The 24658-nt window shown below is 38.6% G+C and overlaps 1 protein-coding gene across 1 annotated transcript in view; it reads right to left on the bottom strand.

Annotated features, from left to right (window-relative positions):
* Window positions 1–24658, bottom strand: part of necab2 (N-terminal EF-hand calcium binding protein 2) — a 147198-nt gene that overhangs the window by 7938 nt on the left and 114602 nt on the right. The window contains exons 10-12 of the mRNA XM_042496124.2: window positions 10502–10614; window positions 2809–2886; window positions 232–323 (exon numbers count right to left, since the gene is read on the bottom strand). Coding sequence (XP_042352058.1) covers window positions 232–323; window positions 2809–2886; window positions 10502–10614 — 283 coding nt within the window. The remainder of the gene's footprint in view (window positions 1–231; window positions 324–2808; window positions 2887–10501; window positions 10615–24658) is intronic.

The following is a 24658-nucleotide window of genomic DNA, read 5'->3' as shown; positions in this document are numbered from 1 at the left end:
TTTAGTTTCTGAGAAGCACTTTGTAATACTGTTTGAAAGGTTCTACATAAATGAAGTTTTATTGATCTAAACTTACAAACTAAATGCCCCTCTGTTTATTTCCTAACTCAGTTTTTCATCAGGCACATTTCAATGGAAAGTAAATCTCAATGTTTGAAGTCCTGCTCCTTTGAGCGATTACAAAAATAAAGTTCTGAGTATTGTTTGACTCTGTAGTATGTCATCACTGACCTGGCACGGCTACAGAGGACATGGCCTCCGGCTGGCACAGTGTATCCACCTTCACATGCTGAAAGGCTTTGTTGGGGGCCGACTGGAGGTGCCTGAAATCAGAAGGGAGCGTATGAGAGCGCGCGCACACACACACACACACACACACACACACACACACACACACACACACACACACACACACACACACACACACACACACACACACACATAGCTACGCACATAATACGTATGTACACGAGCACTTGCATCTGTGCAGTCACTCAAGCACACATGGCCTCAAACCGCTTAGCACGGCCCTTAGCCTTTACTGTAAGGGTTGAAATATTAATGGCAGCGGGATGCTGCAAGCAGTGGAGCAGAAACTCAGATCAGCAGGCAGCTACATCAGCAGCCTCTCCTCACGCCCAGCACCGGCACCATCACTAAATCATGATGACCTGACGCAACTCAAGTGCTTCAGCAACTCTGGAGTGAGCGAATGTCTGAAGAACGCTAATTAAAAGTGGATGGAGGAATTTTTCCAACAAGCTCATGACAGTAATGGAGGAAAAGTGAGCGCTCTCTTATTTGGCAATCACCAATCAATGAAAACAATGGCAGCAAGAAACGGCAAGCTCAGCTCCAGAAAATCTTTCAGAGGAGTCAGAGTGCTGACTCACAGTTATTTTCAGAAACGAAATGAATGTCCACACTCAGTAATGACTTTTAATGCTTTTAAGGTGGATCAGCATTAGTTATGATACATTCTGCAGCAAAGGGCCTTTCCCAAAATTTACAGTTTAAGTCTGCCAGCTGATTTGACTCTTTTTTAGTATCACAGCAAGACCGTGACCAACTAGTAATTTCAGTATATTTCAACCTGGACCCTATTTTCCCACATTTTTGTGTCTAAGAGACTACTATAACAATCTTTGAAACTTGTCTGGTATTGAGAGAGCACGCTGCAGCTGGCAGCTGCGAAACAGGCTGCAACGTAACCACTCGGGCATTTGTGTATCGTCAATTTACAGCCACTGAAAGTGCTTGTTTTTGTCACTTACAAGCTCAGATTGTTAAGTGTCTGACAAGTTTATGGAAAGGATCCCTACAAAAAAAGACCTTTTTCTGTTTAAGATTAGGATAATTTTTGTTTAACAATAAACAGCCTGCAAAATTGCTTCCGCAAAACCCACCAATTAAAGAAGACCAAACACTTTTTTTATCACCGTAAAACACATTTCATTCAAAGTCAACAAAAAAGGAAATAAAGATCACAAAGACATTTTGGTTCGTCTTTAAACAAAACCTACCTAGTTAGATGTGAAAATATGCCATCTTTATACACACTAAAAATCACTGTTTATTTAAATGAAGTCAGGCGGCTTTAGTGAAAGTGATTTCGGGGTTGGTTCTGGTTACAAATAGGATCTTACTCTAAAACGAAAAAGTCTATTTCTGTATGTTTTATAGCCCTCCAAGGTGAATTGTTATTTGTGATACTGGACTGTATAGATCACATTGAAATTGAATTGAAATTACTATTCGCACAGCCCTTTAGGCATGCTTTGTGATTGGCCTACATGAACTTTGACTTGACTAAGTAAGTAAGCACTTTGGGATGTCATTAGGTATCACATGTGCTATATAAATAAATTTGCCGTGTCTGTAGAGATCCTTTCCATAATGTTAGCTAATATAACAATGCTTAGAATAACAGCCTTTCGTGGAAGTGAACTGCTGGTGCACAAATGCCCCAGGTGATTTCACTGAAGCATGTTTTGTGACTTCTGTCTGAAGCCCTCTTACTCAATACTGGACCAATAGAAAACCCAAGTAATGAGTCCTAAAACCCAGACATTTGTCAGCATTTCAGCACCTCTGGATCCCTCATCTTAAAGTCTATGGGTTTTTTGTTAGATGCCTTAAACAAGGTCTGTGGTTACTGCAAACTGAGGACACTTTCATGTTTTGTTCTTCGACATCAAATATTTAGTAAATACCCCACTCTGTACTTTGAAGGTTATTTGTGCATCAAAAAAGGCAGACGCTAATAAGTGGCTAAAGAAGAATACGGTCATCACAGCCAGTCGCACCAAACACGGCTTTACAGCGTTGAAGTGGCGGCAATGCAAATTTAGCGTAGTTTGCTTATAGCCTAATATTAGCTTTTTACTTCTGGCTTTAAATCCTGACAGTGATGTTCATTTGTGGAGATTATCTTCCAGAACAAAATGTGTCAGTATCATATTTGTTTGTTTATCACAGAGCGTTTTTTCTGCAGTAATTCTAAATCCAATGGAAAAATCCCATAGGCTTTTTGATGAGGGAACCAGGGCGAAGCTAACTTCCACATCAGCCTACGGAAAAACGTCATCCCTGGGACACACTTTCAGAAATGGCTGTTTCCATTAGCCATTTAGATACAAAAACATGGGAAAACAGCATCCGGCTTGAAAAATACCAAAGTTACCCTTTAACTGCTTTTTTAAAAGCTTGTTCATGTCAAATACAGAAAATCAAACAGATATTAGCCCGGGGCTTAGGCTTAAGATTGAAATGTAATTATTATAAAGCCACATGTGGCTGAAAACCCACCTCTTCCACTCCTCCTCTCCATCCCAGAACTCGTAGACGACGAAGGATAAACCGTCCGGCAGACGCACCGCAGTCACACTGGAGCAGAGACAGAGGAGAATGGTAATGAGTGGATAACACAGGAGGGAAGGTGGCGTGGAAAGTGACGGGTGAGGAAGTGAGAGTTATGGCAGAATGGTAAGTGGATCAAGGGGAGAGGAAGAGGTGTGACAAAGGAGATGCACGTATACAACAGATTGACCGCATAAGTGATGGAAGAAGAACAAAAAAAACAGATTAGACATAGCAGAGGAGAAATGTGGAACCATGAGTTAAAGAGTTGACAGATGGAGGATGGAGAGGACATGAGGTAGATAAAAAGAGAAGGAAATATACATTATGTCATCTGCACATTAAAAACACATTTTTGAAATGAAAAAAAGGAACATTTACACAATAGTTTCAGGGGAAAAAATGGAATTGTTGCACCATCCTGCACAATATCGACATAGCACTTAACATCATGATGACGGCTTAAAGGCTGCATCCATCTATCACAATGAAACTTGCAGTAATACAGTGGAACAATTAATGACCAGGTCAGTGCAAATGGAGGAAGTCGGATGTTCCTGGCCAATTTTATAAGACAATTTAAAGGTTTTATTTTTCTGTAATGAACAAGGGCTCCATGTTACCTCAGAAGCATTTATGTGTCAAAATATGGGTTCAACAAGGGGGTGAAAATGATTTCACAGGGGGGTCATTGTCCTTTTTTCCTTGATAAATATACTCTGTTTTCACAACAACTGGAACCACTGTCATGTTACAACAACCTTCACTCACTGAGAAAGTGTGTTGTCTTGCTGAAAATGTCCATTTGATAAAAAAAAATAATGACCTGAAAAAGGATTTCAGCTTTCCAGCAACAATATTCTAGCTTTGAGTGGCAGAAAAATGGCACTTAAAGGAACTCCTTTTAATATTCAGAGCATTAACATATAAGCAAAAAAATATTTTCTTTTGTGATATAATCCAAGCATTCCTTGATACAAGCATGAACTACTTTAGGCTCTATGATTCACTGTACATCCTGAGATACTAAGAGTGTTTATATGGCAAGACCCAGCGGCCTTTAATTTAGCAAACAGCAGCACCAACACAGTGTGATCCCATTTTCATCTTACTCGAGTCCATTACTTGCACTTGGCCCTGTTTGTTAATTGTCCGGTGCTAAATGTATTGCGACGAGAGGAGTGGAGCAGCTGAGGTGGTGGTTATGCAGATCAGGCGGAGCACTGCAATTTTGGTTCTTGTTTCGGCATGAAATTACACTCACATTTACGCCCGCTCGGGGTACCTCTTATCACAAACACTATTTTCGTTCCAATTTTCAAAGCAATTTTCACGGTGCAGGCACAGAGCTCTCTAAAAACACACAAAATCACCTCTATTGAAAGCTGAGTTTTGCCTCTTTTCGCATTGTTATATATTCTTTATCTAGTACAAGTTTAAATGCCCAGAAACATGGCCCGCAGTGTTTCTCCACAGCAGAGAGGTAAACAGTTACACAGTGATAGCAGGTGCATTATAACAGGCATCCTGAGCTCCATTAAACAACAAAAAATATAATCAAAGTCATGTTTTCTGTCACGTCAACAAGATTATGAAGTCCAGTCCAGACTGTTCTTTACACCATTTGAAGGAGTAACACTACTGTAGTGTATTGTATTATTGTACGTAAATGTGCACACACGATTAACTGAATGCAACATTTTTAATGACCTCATAAGATTTTATGCAACAGACAGTAATAATGGGAAAATAAAATATTTGAAAAATTTTGAAAAATCTTAAATATTTTCACATCATTAAATTTTGGACCAGCCTGCCTGGGGATCTGAGAGGAGCAGGAAATATTGATAATTTTAAACATAACTTTTATGGTTTATACTTATTCTATTTATCAAAATCAATTTTTTAAAGGTCAGTTTTCATTTATTTCCCATGTTGTTGTTGTTTTTGTGTCTTCAATCAAACTGTAAAGCACTTCAAATTGCGTTTCATTTGTTTAAAAGTTGCTAGAAACATTTAATTTATTGACTGATTGATTTATTGAATAATTAGTCAAAGGAACTTCATGCACTGTGAATCTGAAGTGCTGTGTATTAATCTGTGCTTTGTAATAACAGCCTGGACTCTCTTACCGGACCATTTAACTATCAGATGCTTTTAGATGGGATGAAAAGAGCTCATGTAATTGATCTCACTCGTGACCAATTAAAAAAAGATGTTTTCAGATCTGTAAAGCAACTTTGAAAAGGAAACTATACCATAATGTCCCACATATACAAATACTATAGAGCACCAGCGTTTCCAATATAATGAAACTTATGACCACATGAACAAAAGTGTTCCTTACAAGTTATTAGTTTACATTGTTTTTTATTTCATAATGCCATTTTCCCTGTGACATTTTTATTTCATGTCACTTTTGAGTCCATAGCCATTTTTTTGACAGTGGAGGGTGTCTCCCTTTCAGTGTTTAATCTTTACACTGTATGTAAATATGGATGACATGACAGCTTCCCAAAAGTGAAGCCAAGTCTAAATGGTGCTGTATGTTGAAATTATTTATCCTATTACGAAATAAATTTTAATTTAACAATGAAATAACATTACATTATAAAGAGTTTTAATGTTTTCTTTAATTATTTAATGATATATCCCTTGATATATGTTTGCACCGTTTATTCTTATAATTATTTGTCATATTTTCATGTTTTTAACAAAATATTTAACACTAAAGGGCTCCAAATATACAACTTATCATAATTAATGAAATGTGAAATGCTCTGCTGATGGGAAATTTAAAGGTGCTACCTAGTATTCAGTGACTCTGGACAGACAGCTATGACTATTAGTATGTACAATACCAATACATTGGCATTTCTTGTATTTTTAAAAAGGTAGTTCTTCCCTGAACCTGAGGGGGGCACTGGGGGGACGGGCTGCTGCTGCTCTCTGGCTCCTGTACAAATGGCTTAAATAGAATTAACTTGAGTTGTGTGAGCTCTGCCGGAGGATATGATAAAGTGTGTCTGCATGTAATCACACATTCGCCCGTAAAGATAATGAGCAGGGAAGGCAGAGACTAAATAAACTGTATATATATTACAGTTAGTTAGTGCAAGATTAAATGAGGAGAGAGGAAAGGAAAGATACGCCATGATAAAAAAAGACAGAAAGAACGAGGCAGCACACATGAGAGAAACGTCTGTTGGAGGGTAATGAACAGGCTTCCTCTATCAAGGAAGCTTCCTCTCACTCATACATTATTTACTCCAGCTACCTACAAGAACTGTGCTGCAACCACATTCACTGATAAAGTAAGAGAGGAAGAGTTTACTGATCTCAGCTGAATCACAGAGGACAGTTTGTCTCCCTGGAGCAGCGTGTCAAGTAGACTGAGTGCGATTTACTGTAGTAACGCTTCTTATCTGTTAGAAATCGGACCTTGAAAACCCTTGAAAGTTTGTGAATTACAAAATATGGTGTTTGAAAGTGGATGGATGATAAAGTAAAATGACCAAATTCACCAAGCAGCAGCAAGTGTAGTTTGGTAAAACAGTTACATTTTCCTGTGGTGGGAGGCATATTCATGTGTTGCAGGAGGGAAGAAATTATTTGTAACATAGATCAACATGCCACAGGAGTGACGATACTCTGTTTATTGACTGATTGCAGTATTCTGTGGCTGCAGTTTGCCGCCAAAAGTTAACCTATCCCCAACTTTTACTTTGGCCGCACTTCCCTCAGAGTCAAACGGCTGCAGCTCGTTGAGCTCCGAGCAGCCACCGCAGCTTTCCTTTGAAATGCGTGGCCCAGTTTTCATTTGAATGCAACATTTTTATATTAAAGGATTTTATGATTTATTCATCTAAAAACTAATTTGTCATGTTTCAACTTCATGTTCACCATAAAAGTAAAAAAAGGTTATAGCCACATTAGCAGCTAACATGCTATGATATCACAGACATGCAGCACAGACCTACACTTCTACAAAAGGCAATGCTGGACCAGCTTTCATGATGGAAGTTTTTGTGCTTGCAAAATACTGTTGGAATCTGCAACAATGAGTCGCTTGCTGAACTTTCACAGAAGCAAAAAAAGGGTTTCATAACAGAGTTTCCAAGGTTGAAACGTACAATATCAAGTTTCATGCCACGGCTCACAGCGGGGCTTCGATTGTATGTGACTAACTTTTTCATAACAGTGTAAGCCTGCGGCACTACAGCACTTCCCAACCAAAAAGATAAACAACTTGCTCTGACTCTGAAACCTTTGCCCTGTTCTACTTTCCATCAGGATGACTTTGGACATTATTTGCTCCCTCAGCGCAGGCACCATTTCATTACTATGCTGCCACGACTCTGTTGGGAGGTCACAAAATGTGGTGAACTAAATTGGAATGAGGTGGGTGTAGTCTGAAAACGTTGGCAGCATTAAATCTTGCTCTCGGTCCTCGCCCAGTCACCCCCCTTGAGTCAGTATTTAAAGAGGCACCTTTGGCAGCAATTACAGATCTCCGCCGCATGTTGCTCTCACCGCCGTGCGTCATGGTGTGAATGGAGTGTTTCTGCAATGTGGTGTTTGGATTACACCAAACTGTTCGGAGTGATTGCCAAAAAGCTCAGTTTTGGTCTCACCGGACGCCCCAGCCCAGATATCATCTTGAAGATCTTAAAGTCACAGCTGGTAAAGCACCCAGCCAGCAGCTCTACCATATGCAGGTCTCATCCATGAAATGCTAATAAATCTGTGAGCAGAGATGCACATAAAACAATTTGGTGCTTAAAACCTACACTGGATTCATGAACACCGTGGGCAACTCAGATTTGATCATAGCCACATATTCATGAATGCCGCTCAATAGTGAATTGACGGCGCACTGCCGCTAGTCAGCATTTAGCATACATCCGCGCCCATGAACAGCCAGGGACCACCATATATGGAGGTGATAATTACTATTGATAGGTTCATCCTGTCCACCAGGCTGTAATTTTTCAGAATTCCCTCGGGCTTGAATCGGGTTCAGGTTCTCACCAGTTTAACATTTATTTCAGTTCTTTTCTTTTATGAAACTGGCTTGAATTGTCTCATGCTTAAATGACACTTTTGAAGAGTTTTAATGAACTCAATCAAGAGGGAAAGAGAGAGAGAGAGAGGACGGAGAGAGAGGAAAGAAAAAGAAATACAAAGTAAGTGAAGAACCAGGGGAGCGAAACAGAGAGCACACTCGAGTGAGAGAGACGTCAAATGAGAGAAAAAGAAAGGAGGGCTGCAAGGTGACTTGGTTGACAATGTTGTGCTAAACATGCAACGTAACAATCTGCGTGCTACGTTGCCGTGGATCGCCGAGCGTACAAGACGCACCAAAGCGCGCAGCCTGCTTTGCTGAACCTGTCATGCACGAGATGACAGACTAACAGAAGAAACAGAAGGCAGAGAAGTAGTAAGAGGAAACACGCCAGCCCTTCACTTGTAATACATTTTTTAACAAATAAAAAAGATTTATTTTATAATTTATAAAATGTAATTTAATATGGGCCTATTTTTGTCATTTTTAACCTGCGTGTTTCATAGGCATCTACGTATTGTGAACAAAACAGAGCCCAGTACAAATTGTAATTTCTAATAACGACAAACAATTTTTATTCATTTACACAAGCACCACGAGCAGCCAGAAGCAGGTGTGGATTTTGTTAGTACCTACGGACCGGAGCTATTAACATATTGATGTATGCCAAATTACACACAAATTCATTCTGCTCACCTTTAATGAATGAGACCCAATGTTTCCTTTCTCTCCTGCTGAACCCTCCACGGTGCACAAAAGCCTCATAGTGGCCTTCTTAATTTGTGCATTTCCCTCACAGGAGGGAACCACAACGGTTTCAAATATATATATTTTGAATTTTTATAACTGACTGTATTGTACTCTGAGGGATATTCACAGTTTTTATTGTGTCAATCAGATCATATGTACTTAGTTTAATAAATGTCTCAGATGTCTTTGTTCTTTGTGCTGTTAAACTGACAGTGCAGCAGATACATGTGTATTTTAGGCTAAGATACTGTCTTATCTTAATAAAACACAAATCCCTCTATTCAAATAATTATATAACTACTAAAAACAGTTGGCTTTTCCACTGATGAGTCACCAGTGTTGGCTTAGAAGTGTCACAGTCAGGGAATGAACACTTGGTGAATCATTTATATCTTGTTTTTCCACTTAATTCAGATCTATTTGAAGAGATTTGTTTTCATTTGACATTAAAGAGTATTTTACTGTGAAACAGTGTAAGAAAATCCCAATTACACGAATCAATGTTTTGAAACACTGAAATATGAATAAGTTGAGTGTGGCAGCTTGGATGCTTTTTATGGACACTGTAGTTAGATTTGTACCTAGTGTTTGACTTGTCTGCCACATAGCACTGGCAGTTTAGATAGTTTTATTTACATTTAAAGCTGCTATAATTAACATTTTCATGTTAACAATGGATCACAAAAACTTGTGGTGATGAACCCACAGATAATCCCCCAAATCTACAGTCCTTCCAAATTCAATTGAGCATTTTAGCAAATTTAAGCTAATAGTTTTTGGTTTTCCTTCCCTTAACTTGACTTTTTTGTTCAATCTCACCACCCCCTGTGTCATTTACAGACTCAAAAGGCTGTTTTTAGCGACAGAGCGAAACTGAGCTAAAAGGAGAGTAAATATGGGACTCAGCATTCAGAGGGTGCCCAGAGACACAACTTCAAATGGATGATAATGTTGTTCTGTGGCTGCTGGATGTGCAAATACCATATTTGCTAACATGTTAGCCATATCAGCTTAAAGGTGATGTCAATGTTATGCTTAAAGGATGTTCTGCTGTCCCTAAGTGGTAAAAAAAACTCACTTAACACTGGATCACTGGAAGCCATAATAAGCTTTTTATGTCTTAAACTACTTCACAGGTATTGAATATTATGTGAATGTACTATGCCTACTGTGCTAAATGGAGTTATCAAGCATTTTCCATCTTTGCAGACCTTTTATCCAAAGTACAGACTGCGGTAACAAGTGGGAGGAAATGTAATACAAATAGAAGAAATGCAATGGAGCCAGATCCTTCAAGTCTTGCCAAGGGCATATGCAGAATGACTCTGGACTATGCATGCAGCATATTGAGTCTGGGATTTGGAGAAATCTCTCCAGATATAAGACTGTTTCACAGCACCCTAAGGCTCCGAGTGGGAGGCACAGGGGGTTCAAAACAGGCACAGTAGGTGAATATAAGACTATATTACAGGTACAATATTATACACATTGGGTATGCCACATGATATTAGTATCTGTCTAATTTAAACCACCTGGGAGTTGCACAAGTTTTTTTTCAGATTTTGGAAAGGTAATGATGAAATACAGTACCTGTTCAACTTCACTGAAAAAGTTTTTCATGTGTGTGCGTGCATGCACACCAAAGAATACTGACACAACCAATGACCAAAGAAGGATATATTTGAGGTAATCCTTAATAAAGTGAGAACAGTGAGGTCCTGACACTGAAAATGGAGCTTATTAAATATTAAAGATGATTAGGGTTATGGTGCTGCACTCTGCAGCAGCAGCGCAGTTGTGAAAATGTGGAGCAGTAGTTAGACTTACTGAAAGCAGTCTCTCTGAGTGGAGACATTCTTCAGGTACTGCTTCAGAGCCTCACAAAACTCGCCAAGCTTTTTCTGGGAAACCACCATCTCCTGACGAATCAGCAACAAGGACTGTAGAGAGAGAGAGAGACAGGAGGTCAATTTTGTGCTGACAAATTTATATTAGTGCAAGCCATCGCATTTGTTACAAGCAGAAAGATACAAAGACAAAAATATGTATAAGGTCCTGTACAAAACATTCAGTACATTTACATGCACAGTTAAGTTGAGCTATATATACAGCTATAGTTATAGTTATAGCTCGATTAGGCCATTTCATTGGACTACGGTCTTTGTCCCAGTGTACAAGCAGCAGTGGAGAATCGAATTTGTTGACGGAAGTAAGTCTGACTACACCTCGGTAGTTGGCAATATGCCCCCTTTCAGCTATTTGCTATTGGACCTTGTTCCAGACCTGTTACATCACATACCAAACAAACTGGCAAGCAGCAAATGGGTTGCATGTTGAATGGTGACAACATGGATTACTTTTTGCCGTTTTACATTCAGTACATTTCCTGCTTTACTTGGTGCCTTTGTCATGTTTTTCTTTCTTCCCTTCCTCTGCTTCTTCTTTTGTTTTTCCCAGCTTTCTTCTACAAATTTTTGCTTTTTCGACTTCCGCGTCAAAGCCTGGCATGGGAACTATTAAGCATGCACAGAACATCTAGGCCAGTTCAGGTCTGACTGAGGCGTATAAATGAAAGAGTAAATCAATCCTCCCTCAGTTGCATTATTTAGTTGTGAACTTTGAGAAATTCGACTAAATATGAATTCAGTCAAACATGTTTACGAGTATTTTAAAAGTCTAGATTTAGTCAGACTAACTTAATATGACTTTTTTTAAGCTTTACATGACTTGAAATTTCTCATTTTATGTGCTGACATTCAAATCAGCATCGATCTCTGAACAGCTCTCTGACTATGATTTTGTTTTGTACTACCTTTTTTAATCCATTAATCTGCATTTATTTGCAAATACTTGTTTCTCTAGATTAGCCAAAATGTTCAGAGACTTTATTGTGATCAATGCATTCCCACTCTCCACATCAAGTGTTAACCTAAAACATAATTTGTCATTACTACTAAGACTACAAGTACATCACAAATGAAAACAAGAATGCTTCCGATACCAAAATCTTGTACTGTTGTCTATAGTTTCTCTATACATATGCCGATATGTGTTTATAGAGATTACCTCAGCATTGACTTTTTCAATTATTAACCTAGACAATAATCAACAATCATATGTATTACTTCATCAAAGGCTACAATGACTTTGAACAGTTTATTGTTTTTGTTGTGAGGATGGCAAAGTTAGTTTGTTTGTCCAAAACTTTGGTCCAGACTAAAATATCTCAACAGCTGTTGGATGGATTACCATAAAATTCGGTATGGACACCATCATTGTGTTAATATTTGAAGATTGAAATCTCAACAAATATCGGATGGATTCACACATGATTTGACCCACTGATGTTCCCCTCATGGTGAACATTAACAACTTTTCGTCTATAATGCTATAATAATAATAACTCTTTGTAATAATTACAATACAAAAAGTTTAGAAAATACCCGTAAAAGTAATGACATTCCCATCAACTAACTTTGTTTATAGTGATATTTAGCTAATGTTAACATGCCAAATTAAGACTGTAATAATTATGAGCATCTGCAATAACAGGCAGCTTTGTGATGCAAACGCAAATCCTTTATTTATCTGTTCACAAGTGTTCTGCATCCTCTACAGCTACAGGCAATTTCTCTGGTGCTGAAGTGCAATGGGAGTGCATAAGACAGTGTCCCTTCACAGTCCTAGTTTCCTACCGATAAAAGCAAACTGTTCATAATCTCACAGAGTATAATAATGTTTTGATGGACGCTTGGGGACCCAGTGGTCTAAAGAGCAAAAGATGTAGCCGTAACAACCTTTGTGTGTTTGCGTGGGTGAGAGAAAAATTGAACAGATTTTTCTGTTGTCATATTCTTGTGTTTGATCTCAACTTTCTGTATAGTACAATAACTCTCGTCCCAGTGGGCCAGTAAGTAACAAAGCTTTAGTGTGTGGAAAGTGTGTGTATCTGCATAAGTGTGTGTGTGTGTGTGTGTGTGTGTGTGTGTAAGTGGTCCTGTACAATAAGAGCCTGGAGGATCATTTGCAATTATTTGTATAAATCTCACTTATAACAAGGAGAACCAAAGAAGTGCTGCTGCACTGGTTTTGATCAGATGAGATTAGCTGCTATCTTCATCTTTTCATGTGCCACCATAGTGTAGCTCACTACAGTACAATTAAAAATTCATCCACTATGACCTAGATAACTCCAGCAGTGTTTCACTGAGACTTCACAATAGACATCACACACACACACACACACACACACACACACACACACACACACACACACACACACTCACATACACACTCAAATATCACGTGCACACACATACGCACGTGCTGTCTAAAATAAAGTCTATCCTTAGATAATCTCATTCTGTTTGATATGAATTTATGATGTCCGGTGCTTTCCTGCAGTTGACTTTTAACTGCTGAAATTGAGCTAAAACAGTAAAAGCATTATCACACTTTATCAAAAGCCTGGAGCATATCTTTTAGCATTTGGTTGTTTGATTTTAAAGTAATAATTTGGGATTTTTGAAGGGGAGCTGCATGAGATATTTATGTATATTAAAGAGGCCTTCCTAAAAAAACAATATGCTGCAAGTCTTGAATGGGTTGTAAAATATAAAAGATTTAATAAGAATCTTAATGTACTGATTGGCGATTATATTTTTTTGGGGGGGCAGTGGTGATACAGTTTGAAATATAGGTTTTCATTCTTATAAGTATCCAGTTGCAGAGGCTATCAAGACATTTTTTTAAAAAAAAAAAAAATCAGTTTTAAAGATTGAATGAGACACACAACTGGGTGTCATCTGCATAACGATGGTATGTGAAACTTCGTTAAAGTGACTTATATCATGTCTCAGGGGTATCGGACGCAAATGGAATAAAATGGGGCCGAGAACAGAGACTTGTAAGACTCCACATTACATAAAAGCTGGGGAAGAATTTCAGTTATCAGCTGGGACATTAAGAACTGTTTTTAAAATCCACACAAGTAGATATGAAACTGAAACACAAATCACTAATAACTGTATACTTCAGTCACAGTCTTCCTTAAAAGTTTGCTGGCTATTTAGAAACTTATTTCTCCATTTGCCCTAATCAGTCTGACTGACTTTTGACAGAGTTCTCACTGCATTTTTTTTTCACCTACTTGCTTTCTGCCTTGCACTAATCCTTTTCCAGCTTTTCTATTCTTGCTCCCACTCTTCTCCTCCTCCCCGCACTTTTCTCTCTTTCCTCATTCTGGGTCTCCTTTAGAATACAGATGTGCTTAAATCCTATTTATCTGCATGGAAATCACTGCTGCTCTCTCTCTCTCTGGCTACCCTGCTGGTAAACCCCTGTTGGCTACTGTTTTCCACAACTGTCTGGTTCTGTTTTTATCTTTCACTCATTGTCCCTGACACATATTGGCCTAATAATCCTTAAGATACTGGCAGTGACTTCCGAAACAGGAAGTGTTGCTGCTCATCCCAAGACAGATATTACATATGAGATAATGCAGCTGTTGTGGAACTTGAAATTGCGTGCTGTAAAACAGCGTAATTAGAAAGCTCTCTATATTTAGCAGATTATAGCTACAGCTCTTGCAGCTTGGGCAACATGCAGGGTCTAAGGATTCAAAACATCTGCATCCACTCGTGTGTGAATGTGCCTCTGTCAATTTGATTGTCTGTTTTATTGGCATGTAATAACTATTTATCACTTGACATCAGCGTTTATCTGCTGCCATTAACTTAAATTGGTGTCATGAGGCAACAGTGTTAGTGACACATTAAGCTGCAAGAATTAACACCTGTTTGCTCGTTCATAAAGATACACGTCGCATGTTTGTGATGTGATTTATGAGGCAATGATTACATGGGTGTGTTTGAAGCATCCATAAAAGTGATAGATTCCAACGGGCTTTTGACTGCTGCACAGACTACCAACACACACATACACACACAACACACATAGACATCCTACCAACTAAATTAGAAACACTACATTGCCCAGCAGCCTCTGTTAATCTAATAACTACCACTCCATTAACCATCCTGCCTCCCTGATCGAATCAGTACGATAACATCTGCTCCCTTCTGACACTGTGGCCACGCAGAACTGATAAATCAGGAGCCTCTAACTCTCCGGCTCTCTTTGCACCACACTGCTAACCTCTGTCTTAACAGCCAGCATCAAAGGTACATCCATGAAGATAACAGGCTCTTCTCTTGAAGCCCGGTTCTTTTATTCCCAAGAAACTGACAGTCGCAGTCCAGTAAAACCACATATATCATTAACATCTTGGTCTTGATAGCTGAACAATACAACTGAGCGGCTGAAAAAGGAACAGACTAATCGCATCAGTGAAAGAAAAAAAGCCAAAGAGAATAACTTGAGTGATCAGATTACAAAAGTAGTGCTGATCTAATAGCACAACAAAAAAAAGAGTACACAAACTAGATTAGATAGTGGGAAGGTTGCCATGCATGTAAAGCAACATTGTAACATTTTGGGAAATACACTTATTATAATACTCATATAAAGATGTATGCATTTATTATCAGCCCTTTGAAACCTGCACAAATTAGTGTAGTTTCTCTCCAAAACATGGGAAGAGGGTGACTAGCAACCATGCAAGAAATGGCCCAAAAATAAGCAAGAAATAAGTAACTATATTTGTTTTAAATACCTGAAAAAGGGGAAAAAAGTGTCAATATGAGGTTGCCAAGAAACAAGCAGAAACTCTAGGAATTCACTACTCCAGCACATAGTTCAAATAAAAGCACAACTTTGTGCTTAGTCGAGTTAAACATCTGTTGTCTAAACTAAACTCAGCTAAAATGTCGAGCTTGTCTGCTAGGTACACTTTGACAGAAATATTGGTAGTAACAACACATAATTATTATTAATTGATTTTGGTTAGTTTTGGGTACTGATGTTTTATATTAGAGGAAAAGTGTGTTCAGGGCTGTAATCTGGATTTTAGAAATACCTAGATCATTGGTCTGTATTACCCCTGAACAACTCCAACCAGCCTGATACATTTTTAGCTAGCCACAAAAGAAAAGAAGGCTTTTTCTTTCTTTCTTTATTTTTTAAAATTTTGAACATTTTTAATTAATTTGACTGCTTACACTTTTTCTGTTCATTGTATCTCCCTACATTGTCTAAATGCTGTTTGAAAACCTCCACAATGCCATACTAAATCTCCTTGACTCTAAAAAATATGCTGGAATCAGCCTTCAGTGTCTAATTTGTGTGTGACTGTGGACAATAAACTCCCCAATTTAAAGAGAAATAGTGAGGACATGTCTTCTGTGGCTTCAATTAGAGTTCCAGTGTTGTTTGAAATATTGTGGCAGTATCAAGAAACAATATCTACATCAGGCATCTCATTAATGCCTAAATTGCTTAAAATCCTTTCAGCAAATGGTTTTAATTTGCTGAATTGAACTGAGCCATCACTTCAATACCTGACATGAATTATTATCATTCATTGTGCCACTTTAGCAAGGTTTTTGCTAATTTTACAAAGTAAAACTTCAGATGCATTTTCCAATTGCTTTCTGAACATATTATCCATTTGAATATGTGGAAGTCATATTGAGGTATCTCAGAAATAGGAATTCATTAGATGCACTTAAAAAGCCTGATACTGCAAGAAGAAGAAAGGTGAGAGGAATGACAGGTATAATAAACCTATTATGGACTATTTTCTTTTAAACTGTCCATTACTGCTTGTACTACCTCTGCTGGCATTGTGCAATGAGAGAACAATTGCTTAGACGGGGAGAGGGATGTGATTCCTTTTAAAAGGTATTGTGTAATATGTAATTATCTTCTAGTAAATACCCAGCAATAGTCGTTACTGTCATCTAAAGAAGTATTAAAATAATGTGTTACTTCCAAAGCCGATGGCAAACCATAAATTAACGACAAAGGGGAGATTTAATGGATGCAGAGGTTAAGTGTGAGTGTTAGGGTCAATGAGGTAGTGCAGCCATACTTCATTGGTGCTGTCATCCCTACCATCAGTGCAAATGCTTCTTTATACATGAACTGATTCATTTTCCTCCAGGCAATGATATAACTTAGATGTTCAGAAGTCCCACAATGTTGTGCATTTGATCAGAAAAATCAGACTATAATGAAATAGATTAATATAAATGCCAATATGACAGATTTCTAAAAAAAAAAAAAAAAATACACAAAACCTATTTGCAATAATCTATTACAAAATCAATGAAGTGGTGGTGAATATAACCTTTGTCAGTATCATGGTATTACCAGGCTATTTAGAAACCTCAACAGTATGATTTTCAATATAGGAGCTCCTCTTTCTATTAAATTCATTGTATGTAGTGCACAGCATGCACCACCAGAGCTAAATCTGCGATCTCTACTAGTGGAAGAGGCAACTGATTTAGTGAATTAATTAATTATTTTGACCAATCCCGAGCTTGTGATTGTTGGAATAGTGGACATACTAACTAGATTACTAGCAAGAGTAACCAAGGCAGTAGATTTTGCCTTGTTTCTATCGAGTTTGAAGTGTTTTATGATGAGTTAAGGCAATTAAGTCTACCGTGACCGAGACAAGATTGAATTCAAAAGATGTGTAGTTGTTTTCTCTGTTTAAAAAGGAAAGTAAATGAGAATATTACTTCTTTTAACATTTAATGTGCTCCTTGTGTATTCATAAGTCTGAAAAGCTGAAAGTAATCGCACACTCGTCATCGGGGGGCGGGGTTAGCACCATACACCTATACTGTCGTATGCCGTGAAATTTTAGAAAGGTGTTAATGTATGAAGTAGTATATGCCGCCCAAGCCTCGGTGAATACTTTTAATTATGTTGCTGTTGGAATTTTAATAATACCAAATCTGACAGTTCAGGTTCAAATCTTTGTTCTGGTACTTGAAGTCTGATTGAAGTTCAAGTCTCATTTCAGGCCTATAGCTGTTTTTTTTCGAGAACAAATAAAATCATAACAATTTGCCCACGATGGACTAAAACTAACAACGTATAAACCCTTTCCCTTAGACGACCCGCCAAATTTAGTGAAATTATAAATTGAATAGACAAAGAGTTTCAGTGGTAGGTAGATGTTTAAGATGCAGTGAAATAAATTAAAGTTCGATGATATTAAGCAGTGTGTATGTTGTTATTTTCCCCAGAGACCCACCAGTTTTGAAATATGCACAGACTGCTGTTGGAGGTCTGAGGCTCATTTTATTACATGAACTGCCTCGAGCTTTCAATATAAATGATATAATGGTGCTTTGCCAGCGTCTGTTCAGTATGTGCCTGAATGTATGTTGTGTCAGCAAGAACATATATAATGGTGCTCTTTCTTGCGCCTATAAAACCGGAAAGTTTTGCATGCAGTGTGTGTGTGTTTTTATGGACACTATTGACTCTACAAGGTCTGTTTGGACAAACAACTGACTATAACCATGTCGTAAAGATTCATGGAGCCTTGTTCATAGTCTTGTATAAATAATATTGATTTCTGTCTTTATCCCCAGCATTCTTCAATACAATCTTTAAAAGTAGTTCCTCTGCTGCTGCTGCTGCGTCCTGTCAACATTTTTACATCATGATTTTGACCTCACAAGACATGCCTTTGAAGAGTATACTGTAGTCATTAACATAATAACACACTTTTCTATGATGTACTACTGAAATTCTACATTTAAAATATATCACTACACATACCTAAGATGTCAAAACTTCAATTTAGAGCTGGGAAATATATCAATATATCTACATCATGATATAAGACTAGATTAGAGTTGCAATGGTATGAGATTTTACAGCTACATCATGAAGGTGTTTGTTAATCTCAGCTCAGCATTCAACACAATCTCTCTCATGAAGCTGATGGGAAAACTTAACACTCAGCTTCAATACAACACTGGATACTGGACTTCCTCACATGCAGACCCCAGAGATTTCGAATTGGCAGTCACACCTCCTCTACATTAGTGCTCAACACCGGAGCCCCCCAGGGCTGTGTGCTAAGCCCCCTTCTGTTCCACTGCACTCACAGACATCAAGAGAACTCTACTGTGAAGTACGCGGACGACACCACCATCATTGATCGTATTACAAACAATGATGAGAGTTCATACCGGGAGGAAATCAACAGTCTTGCAGAGTGGCGCACAGAGAACAACCTACTGCTCAGCGTCAGTAAAACCAAGGAGCTGATTGTTGATTTTACAAAGAGGGAGGCAAAGACACACACCCCTGTCTACATCAGTGGAGCTGAGGTGGAGCAGGTGAAGAGCTATAGGTTCCTTGGAATTACTATCACTGAGAATCTATATTGGTCAGAAAAGGCTGTACTTCCTCGGCTCGACAGCGGGTGATTAAAACTGCCCAGAATATCACTGGAGCCGATCCAGGGTCAAGGCCCCTTTTCAGCTCCCTGGGGGGGATATCTGGGTGGCTGTTATTTATTGGGGTCTATCCTTCTGCATCTATTTAACTGACATGTGCACCACTATTAAAGTCCACCACGTGTACAATGTTTATAGCATCATCTAAATAACTTTCGGCTAGCACTGTGAAGGTTTCAGAGCCAGTCAAAAATGAATGCAGTGTATGTGTCTCATGCAGTAATTTTTGATACGACCTCTAGGAGGCACCACAGTCAGAAAATTCACACACTCAGTGGGACAATTCACTAAAACCTTGATGTACTAATGAGAACATACATAGGCAAATTTAAGTGAGCTGAAAGTATGTCAAATGTAAATCATTAAAAAAATTCTGTCATGCTCTGTCTTTCTAATCCCCCTAGTGAGGCTTTCATTGACAACGTAATAAAACATGCAGAGATCATCTCCATCTATCGGGGACACGTACTGTACTATAAGTGTTAAACGCATGTGTGTTTGGCATGCCGTTGTGGTGGATTTTATCCCCGTGGGCATAAAAATGGAAATAGCAGGAAGATGTGTGAGTATGTGTTGTAGAAAAGGGGAGGTATCAGTTTTGTGTTACCATGGGAACTGGGAAATACCACATTCAGGTCTTCCCCCCACACCTTCTCTCATTTTTGACCCCTCATCTCCCCACACACTTCCCCATTCTGTCATCTCCTAAGGCTTTCCTTAACCACTTCTCTTCATTGCCCTAGTTTTTGTTTTTGACATCTCAACGCTCTGCAGCCTTCTCGTATCTTTTTTCTCTTACGATGTCCCACTGTCCCTATATTTAGTCTCTTATTTCCTCCCCTATACATCTCTTCTTTTCTACATTCTTCTTCCTTCATCATCTCTCTTCTCTATCCTCCCTCCTCCTCCCTCTTTCCCTCTCTCCTGCTCTCCCTCCCTCTTGCTCGCGGCTCGAGGAATCCCTCACTTATTCAAAAAAAAAAAAAAAAGAACCCCTTCGTTAATTCAGGGAGAATTTGCATATTTCTCCTTGGGCTGCAATAATAGATGGATGACTACAGTATGGCTTACAGTGCCCCAACCTGCTGACTGCAGCAGTTGGAGAAGAAGAATAAATACCTTACAATAAGCAGCAGCAGCGCAACAGTGGTTGTCATCATTTTTGGCCTGCAGCACCTTGTCGTTCTTTGATTTTAGGCTATTTGACTTAACTTAAAAAACTAGTGCACTAGTAGTAGGTTGGCTCAAAAGTGGATGTGTAACAAAAAAGTATTTATCTGGCAGTCCAAATATAAAAAAACATTTTGGTATAAATAGATGTGTGCAGTTGCTCAGGTAACTTAGAGAGTCGAACTTGTGGGTGTGAATGGAGGGCCGTCAAAGGAAAAAGAAAACATAGTCCTGCCAACACTGTTTGACTGACAATCAATGTCTGCGAAACGCTGTGCAGAAACAGCAATCATCTTTTAATATCTAGAAACCAAAAACAAAAGCAGCAACAAAACAAATTAAATGTAAGCTGAGCCTCCAATTATAGCGTTGGTTAATGGATCCAGATTGTGGTTGTAGTGTGCAGCTCCCAGATGTTATCATGTGTATTGGGACTACTACTGCAAAAATAAATGGGCCAACTTCACTGGTGAATGAATGGCTGCACTGAACACTTTGGGGTTTCATAAAGTAGTAATGTGTGGTGGTATTGCAGGCTCGCTCATTCATATTTTGCCTGATAAAACAACAACAAATCTCCTTAGACATGTTGCTATTTATAGGGCGCTACAGATATGAATTCTTTACCTGCAATAAACAGTTACATACAACATTAACCTTATAAAAAGCTTTCAGAAAAATTTAAAGCAATCCTTTCTCTAAAACCCCAAACATATACCCTGCATTAGAATTGGGCAGCCCCTCCAGTTCATGTATGAGCAGTCTGTTCTTAGGCAAGCTCAGAGGATAATGACCGACCCATCATATATCCAACACACAGAATACGAGCACTTGTAGCAGACAATACAGAGTTCCCCACTGCAAACATGATGATTTAGCACAGGGTGTGTACAATATGTGTATGCAATATTTTGTATGTGAAATGTGGACTATGTGCAGTTTATTAGTGTGATTTGGTATAGCTACGACTGTTTTGTTCACTGGTTTGTTATGAATGTGAAGGCATTTATGTGTGTTTTCGGGGAGTCCAAGACAAATTTCCCTAAGGGGAGAATAAAATAAATCACATCATAGTATCATGGTAGTACAGTGTACCACAGTATTTAGAAATCCAAAAGGTATGTCTTCAATACCGTTATAAATAAAGGTGCTCCTCTTTCTGTTAAACTCACTGTAAGAAGTGCACAGCACGCACCACCAGAGCTCGGTCTCTACTGGTGGAAAAGCCAGCTAAGCTGAAAGACGCTGCGATACAAAGTGGTGGAGGGAGAAGTTACAGGACGGTAAACGGCCTGTGGCCAGCAACAGCAGAGAGAGACCATGGGGAATAACTGCATGTTTGTTTTACATCTAACTTGGTAAATTAAGGATTTATTTCGACCAAACTGAGCTAGTGATTGTTGGAGCAGTGGACTTACTACTGAGTTTTATTTTGTTTCTGTTGAGATTTAATGTGGTGTGTTTTTAATGAGGCAATTAAGCCTCATTAGTCTTCAGTGACTGAGAGAAAGTCCAATTTCAAAAGGTGTACAGTTGTATTTCTCAGTTTAATAAGTAAAGGAGGGGGGAGGATATTACTTTTTTTTTTTTTTTTTAGCCATTTAGTGGGTTTCAATTATATTATAAATATTCCACTGACATTGTCAAATAACATAATAAGGAAGGTATGAAAGTATGAAATATTACACATTACAAATCCACCCTGCATATTCACATGCTCATCTGTGCTAATTAACTTTAATTTGATGTTACACAACAGTTTGTTATTATTTGCTTTGATCCCCTGAGGTGCGATCAGGTCACAAACCTCATAAAGAAGAATCGAAATGGCAGCTGCCACTGACGTCCCATAATGCAACACCAGCTGAAATATTTCCAAGGGCAAATTCTTTTTTATTGCTGCCACCTTCACTCAATCTTTTTATCTGTCTCTGCCTGACTAACATATTCTCTGTAATGCTGCATGTCTCTCTTTATCCCCATGACACTCTCTCTCTCTCTCACACACACACACACACACACACAAACACAAACACACACAGATATCTTGCGTAGAAGCTCCCTGTTGAGCTCCACTGATGCAACCAGCCTGTATAGCTATTCACCAGAGGTATCACTGTTCTGTAATGCTCTCTTCTGTCTCCTGGTTTCTACATGACTCATTCTGTATTCTTTCAGACTATATTACTTTGATACTTTGTACGCAAAACAAAATTAGGTATTTTATATACTGCAATGACCTCCAAGTATAACTATTTTATTTAAATGACTGAATGCATTTAATAAACCTCAATTTACTCTTTGTTATGCCGATGAATTTTGTTCTCCTCTGCTTACAAATTCCTCCAAACATAAATATATTCATTCTCTTTCTTTCCCATCTGTCCTCCAAATTATTCCCTGAATCAATGTTGACATCTCCTGCTGAGGGATGTAGTTTTTGGTGTGGGACTTCTCTCTATGCATCTCAGTTCACAACAAGCATGTTTACAGAAATACACTTGAGCTCTGAGGACTTCAGATACTCCTTCAGTTCAGGTTTGTTTGGGCAGGCGAGAACAACATGATTTGAATTTCAGAAAGGAAGTTAATACCTGCACTAGCTGTTTGTCCTTACCCGAGAGAGCTGCGGTGCAGTTTGGTCAGATTGAGAAATTCAGAAAATCTTTAAATGACCCCAAAACATGAAGTTTTAAACAGTCAAATGACCTGAAGATGAAACACAGTTTGGACTAATGCACAAATTAGACAATAGAATAAAGTGCACCCTTGGTCTAATCAATACCCTCAGAAATGTTGCTGCAAAAGCCTTTTTTTCAAGTGTGACCAGTAATGTATGGGGCCGTAAACCCCATGTCCTTAAAATTACGTTGTATGTATATATCTTCACTGTTTTCACAATAACATTGCTTTGAGATTTTGTTCCAAGACTATGTGGTAAGTGAAGACCCTAAAAAGCCATACTTGAGCCATATCTTTCCAGAAAATGACTTTGGTAGAAATAAAACGCACCTATTGAATGTAGCTTAAGTAAAAATCTGTAAAGTATCTGATATTTACTGTACTGAAGAATCAAAATGAATTTAATGATATTAAATGTAATTAAGTATTAAAATCTAAAGTAAATGCTGTTACTAAAACTCTTACTGGCCTCTGACATCTTGTAATTATCAATAAAAAATAAAGTGATTCACACAGGGATTTTTTTTGTACTTTTAGTTGCCAGAGTGCAAAGAACAGCATCAAAATAGAGCTTGTTTATCAAACAAAAGTGCCACTAGAGGATCCCTCACATTCCCTGACAGAGGTCTGTGCTTAGCCCCTAACGTCCTTATATCTTAAAATCGTCCAAAAATAATAGAAATGTCCTAAAATGCCAGAAATGTCCTAAAATGCCAGAAATGTCCTAAAATCCTAGAAACTCCCTTAGTCCTAGAAATGTCCTAAAATCATAGAAATGTCTTAAAATCCAAGAAACATGTACAGGGCTGCTGCGACTGACCCTTGGCCTCCTGTCATTTAGCAAAAGTTGCCCCCAAGCAAGTTGAGTGTCCCTGGGATGGGGGTCAGAATGACAACATTGCCGTGGAGTTGTCACTCACAGTTCAAAAGTGCTGCTGCTGGCTAAACGCTGCGTTTAAACTTCATAATTTTGTTCATGCCAAAAAGACTTTCCAAACATTGCTTCTACGACACAGTCAAACTACTATCACTTTAAACACTATACAGAATATTACAGGAAACCATCAGGAAACATCATCGTCATCACTGCTTGCAGCAATTTCATTTCTTTCTTGCGTTTATAAACTCATTATGTCCCAAACCTTATCTACATTCCCTGTAGTGAAGTCAAACACCAGAGAGCTCCGTCTTTCACCTCCATTTACCGTCCGTCTCTCTGGATCTATAAATCTGCCTCACTGCCTTTACTACCTGACTCGCTCTCCTTCCATCTCTATTGTCCGAAGAATATCGACATTGTGATTCACATTCATTGAGCCCTACATGTGCGTGAAATAATGCTGCGCTGACTCAAAGAGACAATGAAAGGCACCGGGACTGACTGCAACACAAAAGAGCTGACACTGTACAGTGTGTGTGTGTGTGTGTGTGTGTGTGTGTGTGTGTGTGTGTGTGTGTGTGTGTGTGTGTGTGTGTGTGTGTATTGTCGAGGTTATAAATTAGTGAGGTTTCTTCTTTTATTGGAGCTTATTTACTGCATCTCTGGAGGAAGAAAATTCACACAGAAATGACAACATCCAAGATTTACACTATGCACGCACACACTTTATCTATAATTAGATGCATACAGAGCGACCTGTTGGCAGAAATACTTTTGTTTGTCTGTGAGGAACCTCTCTGTTCTCCTAATTTCTTTTCTTTCCCTCTCTGTTCTCCTCCTGTTTTCTTGCTCTCTGTTCTCCTT

The sequence above is a fragment of the Plectropomus leopardus genome, chromosome 7, assembly GCF_026936395.1.
Source record: "Plectropomus leopardus strain MGB_pleo_1.0 chromosome 7, ASM2693639v1, whole genome shotgun sequence".
NCBI lineage: Eukaryota > Metazoa > Chordata > Actinopteri > Perciformes > Serranidae > Plectropomus > Plectropomus leopardus.
This window is presented reverse-complemented; position numbering and strand designations above follow the sequence as displayed.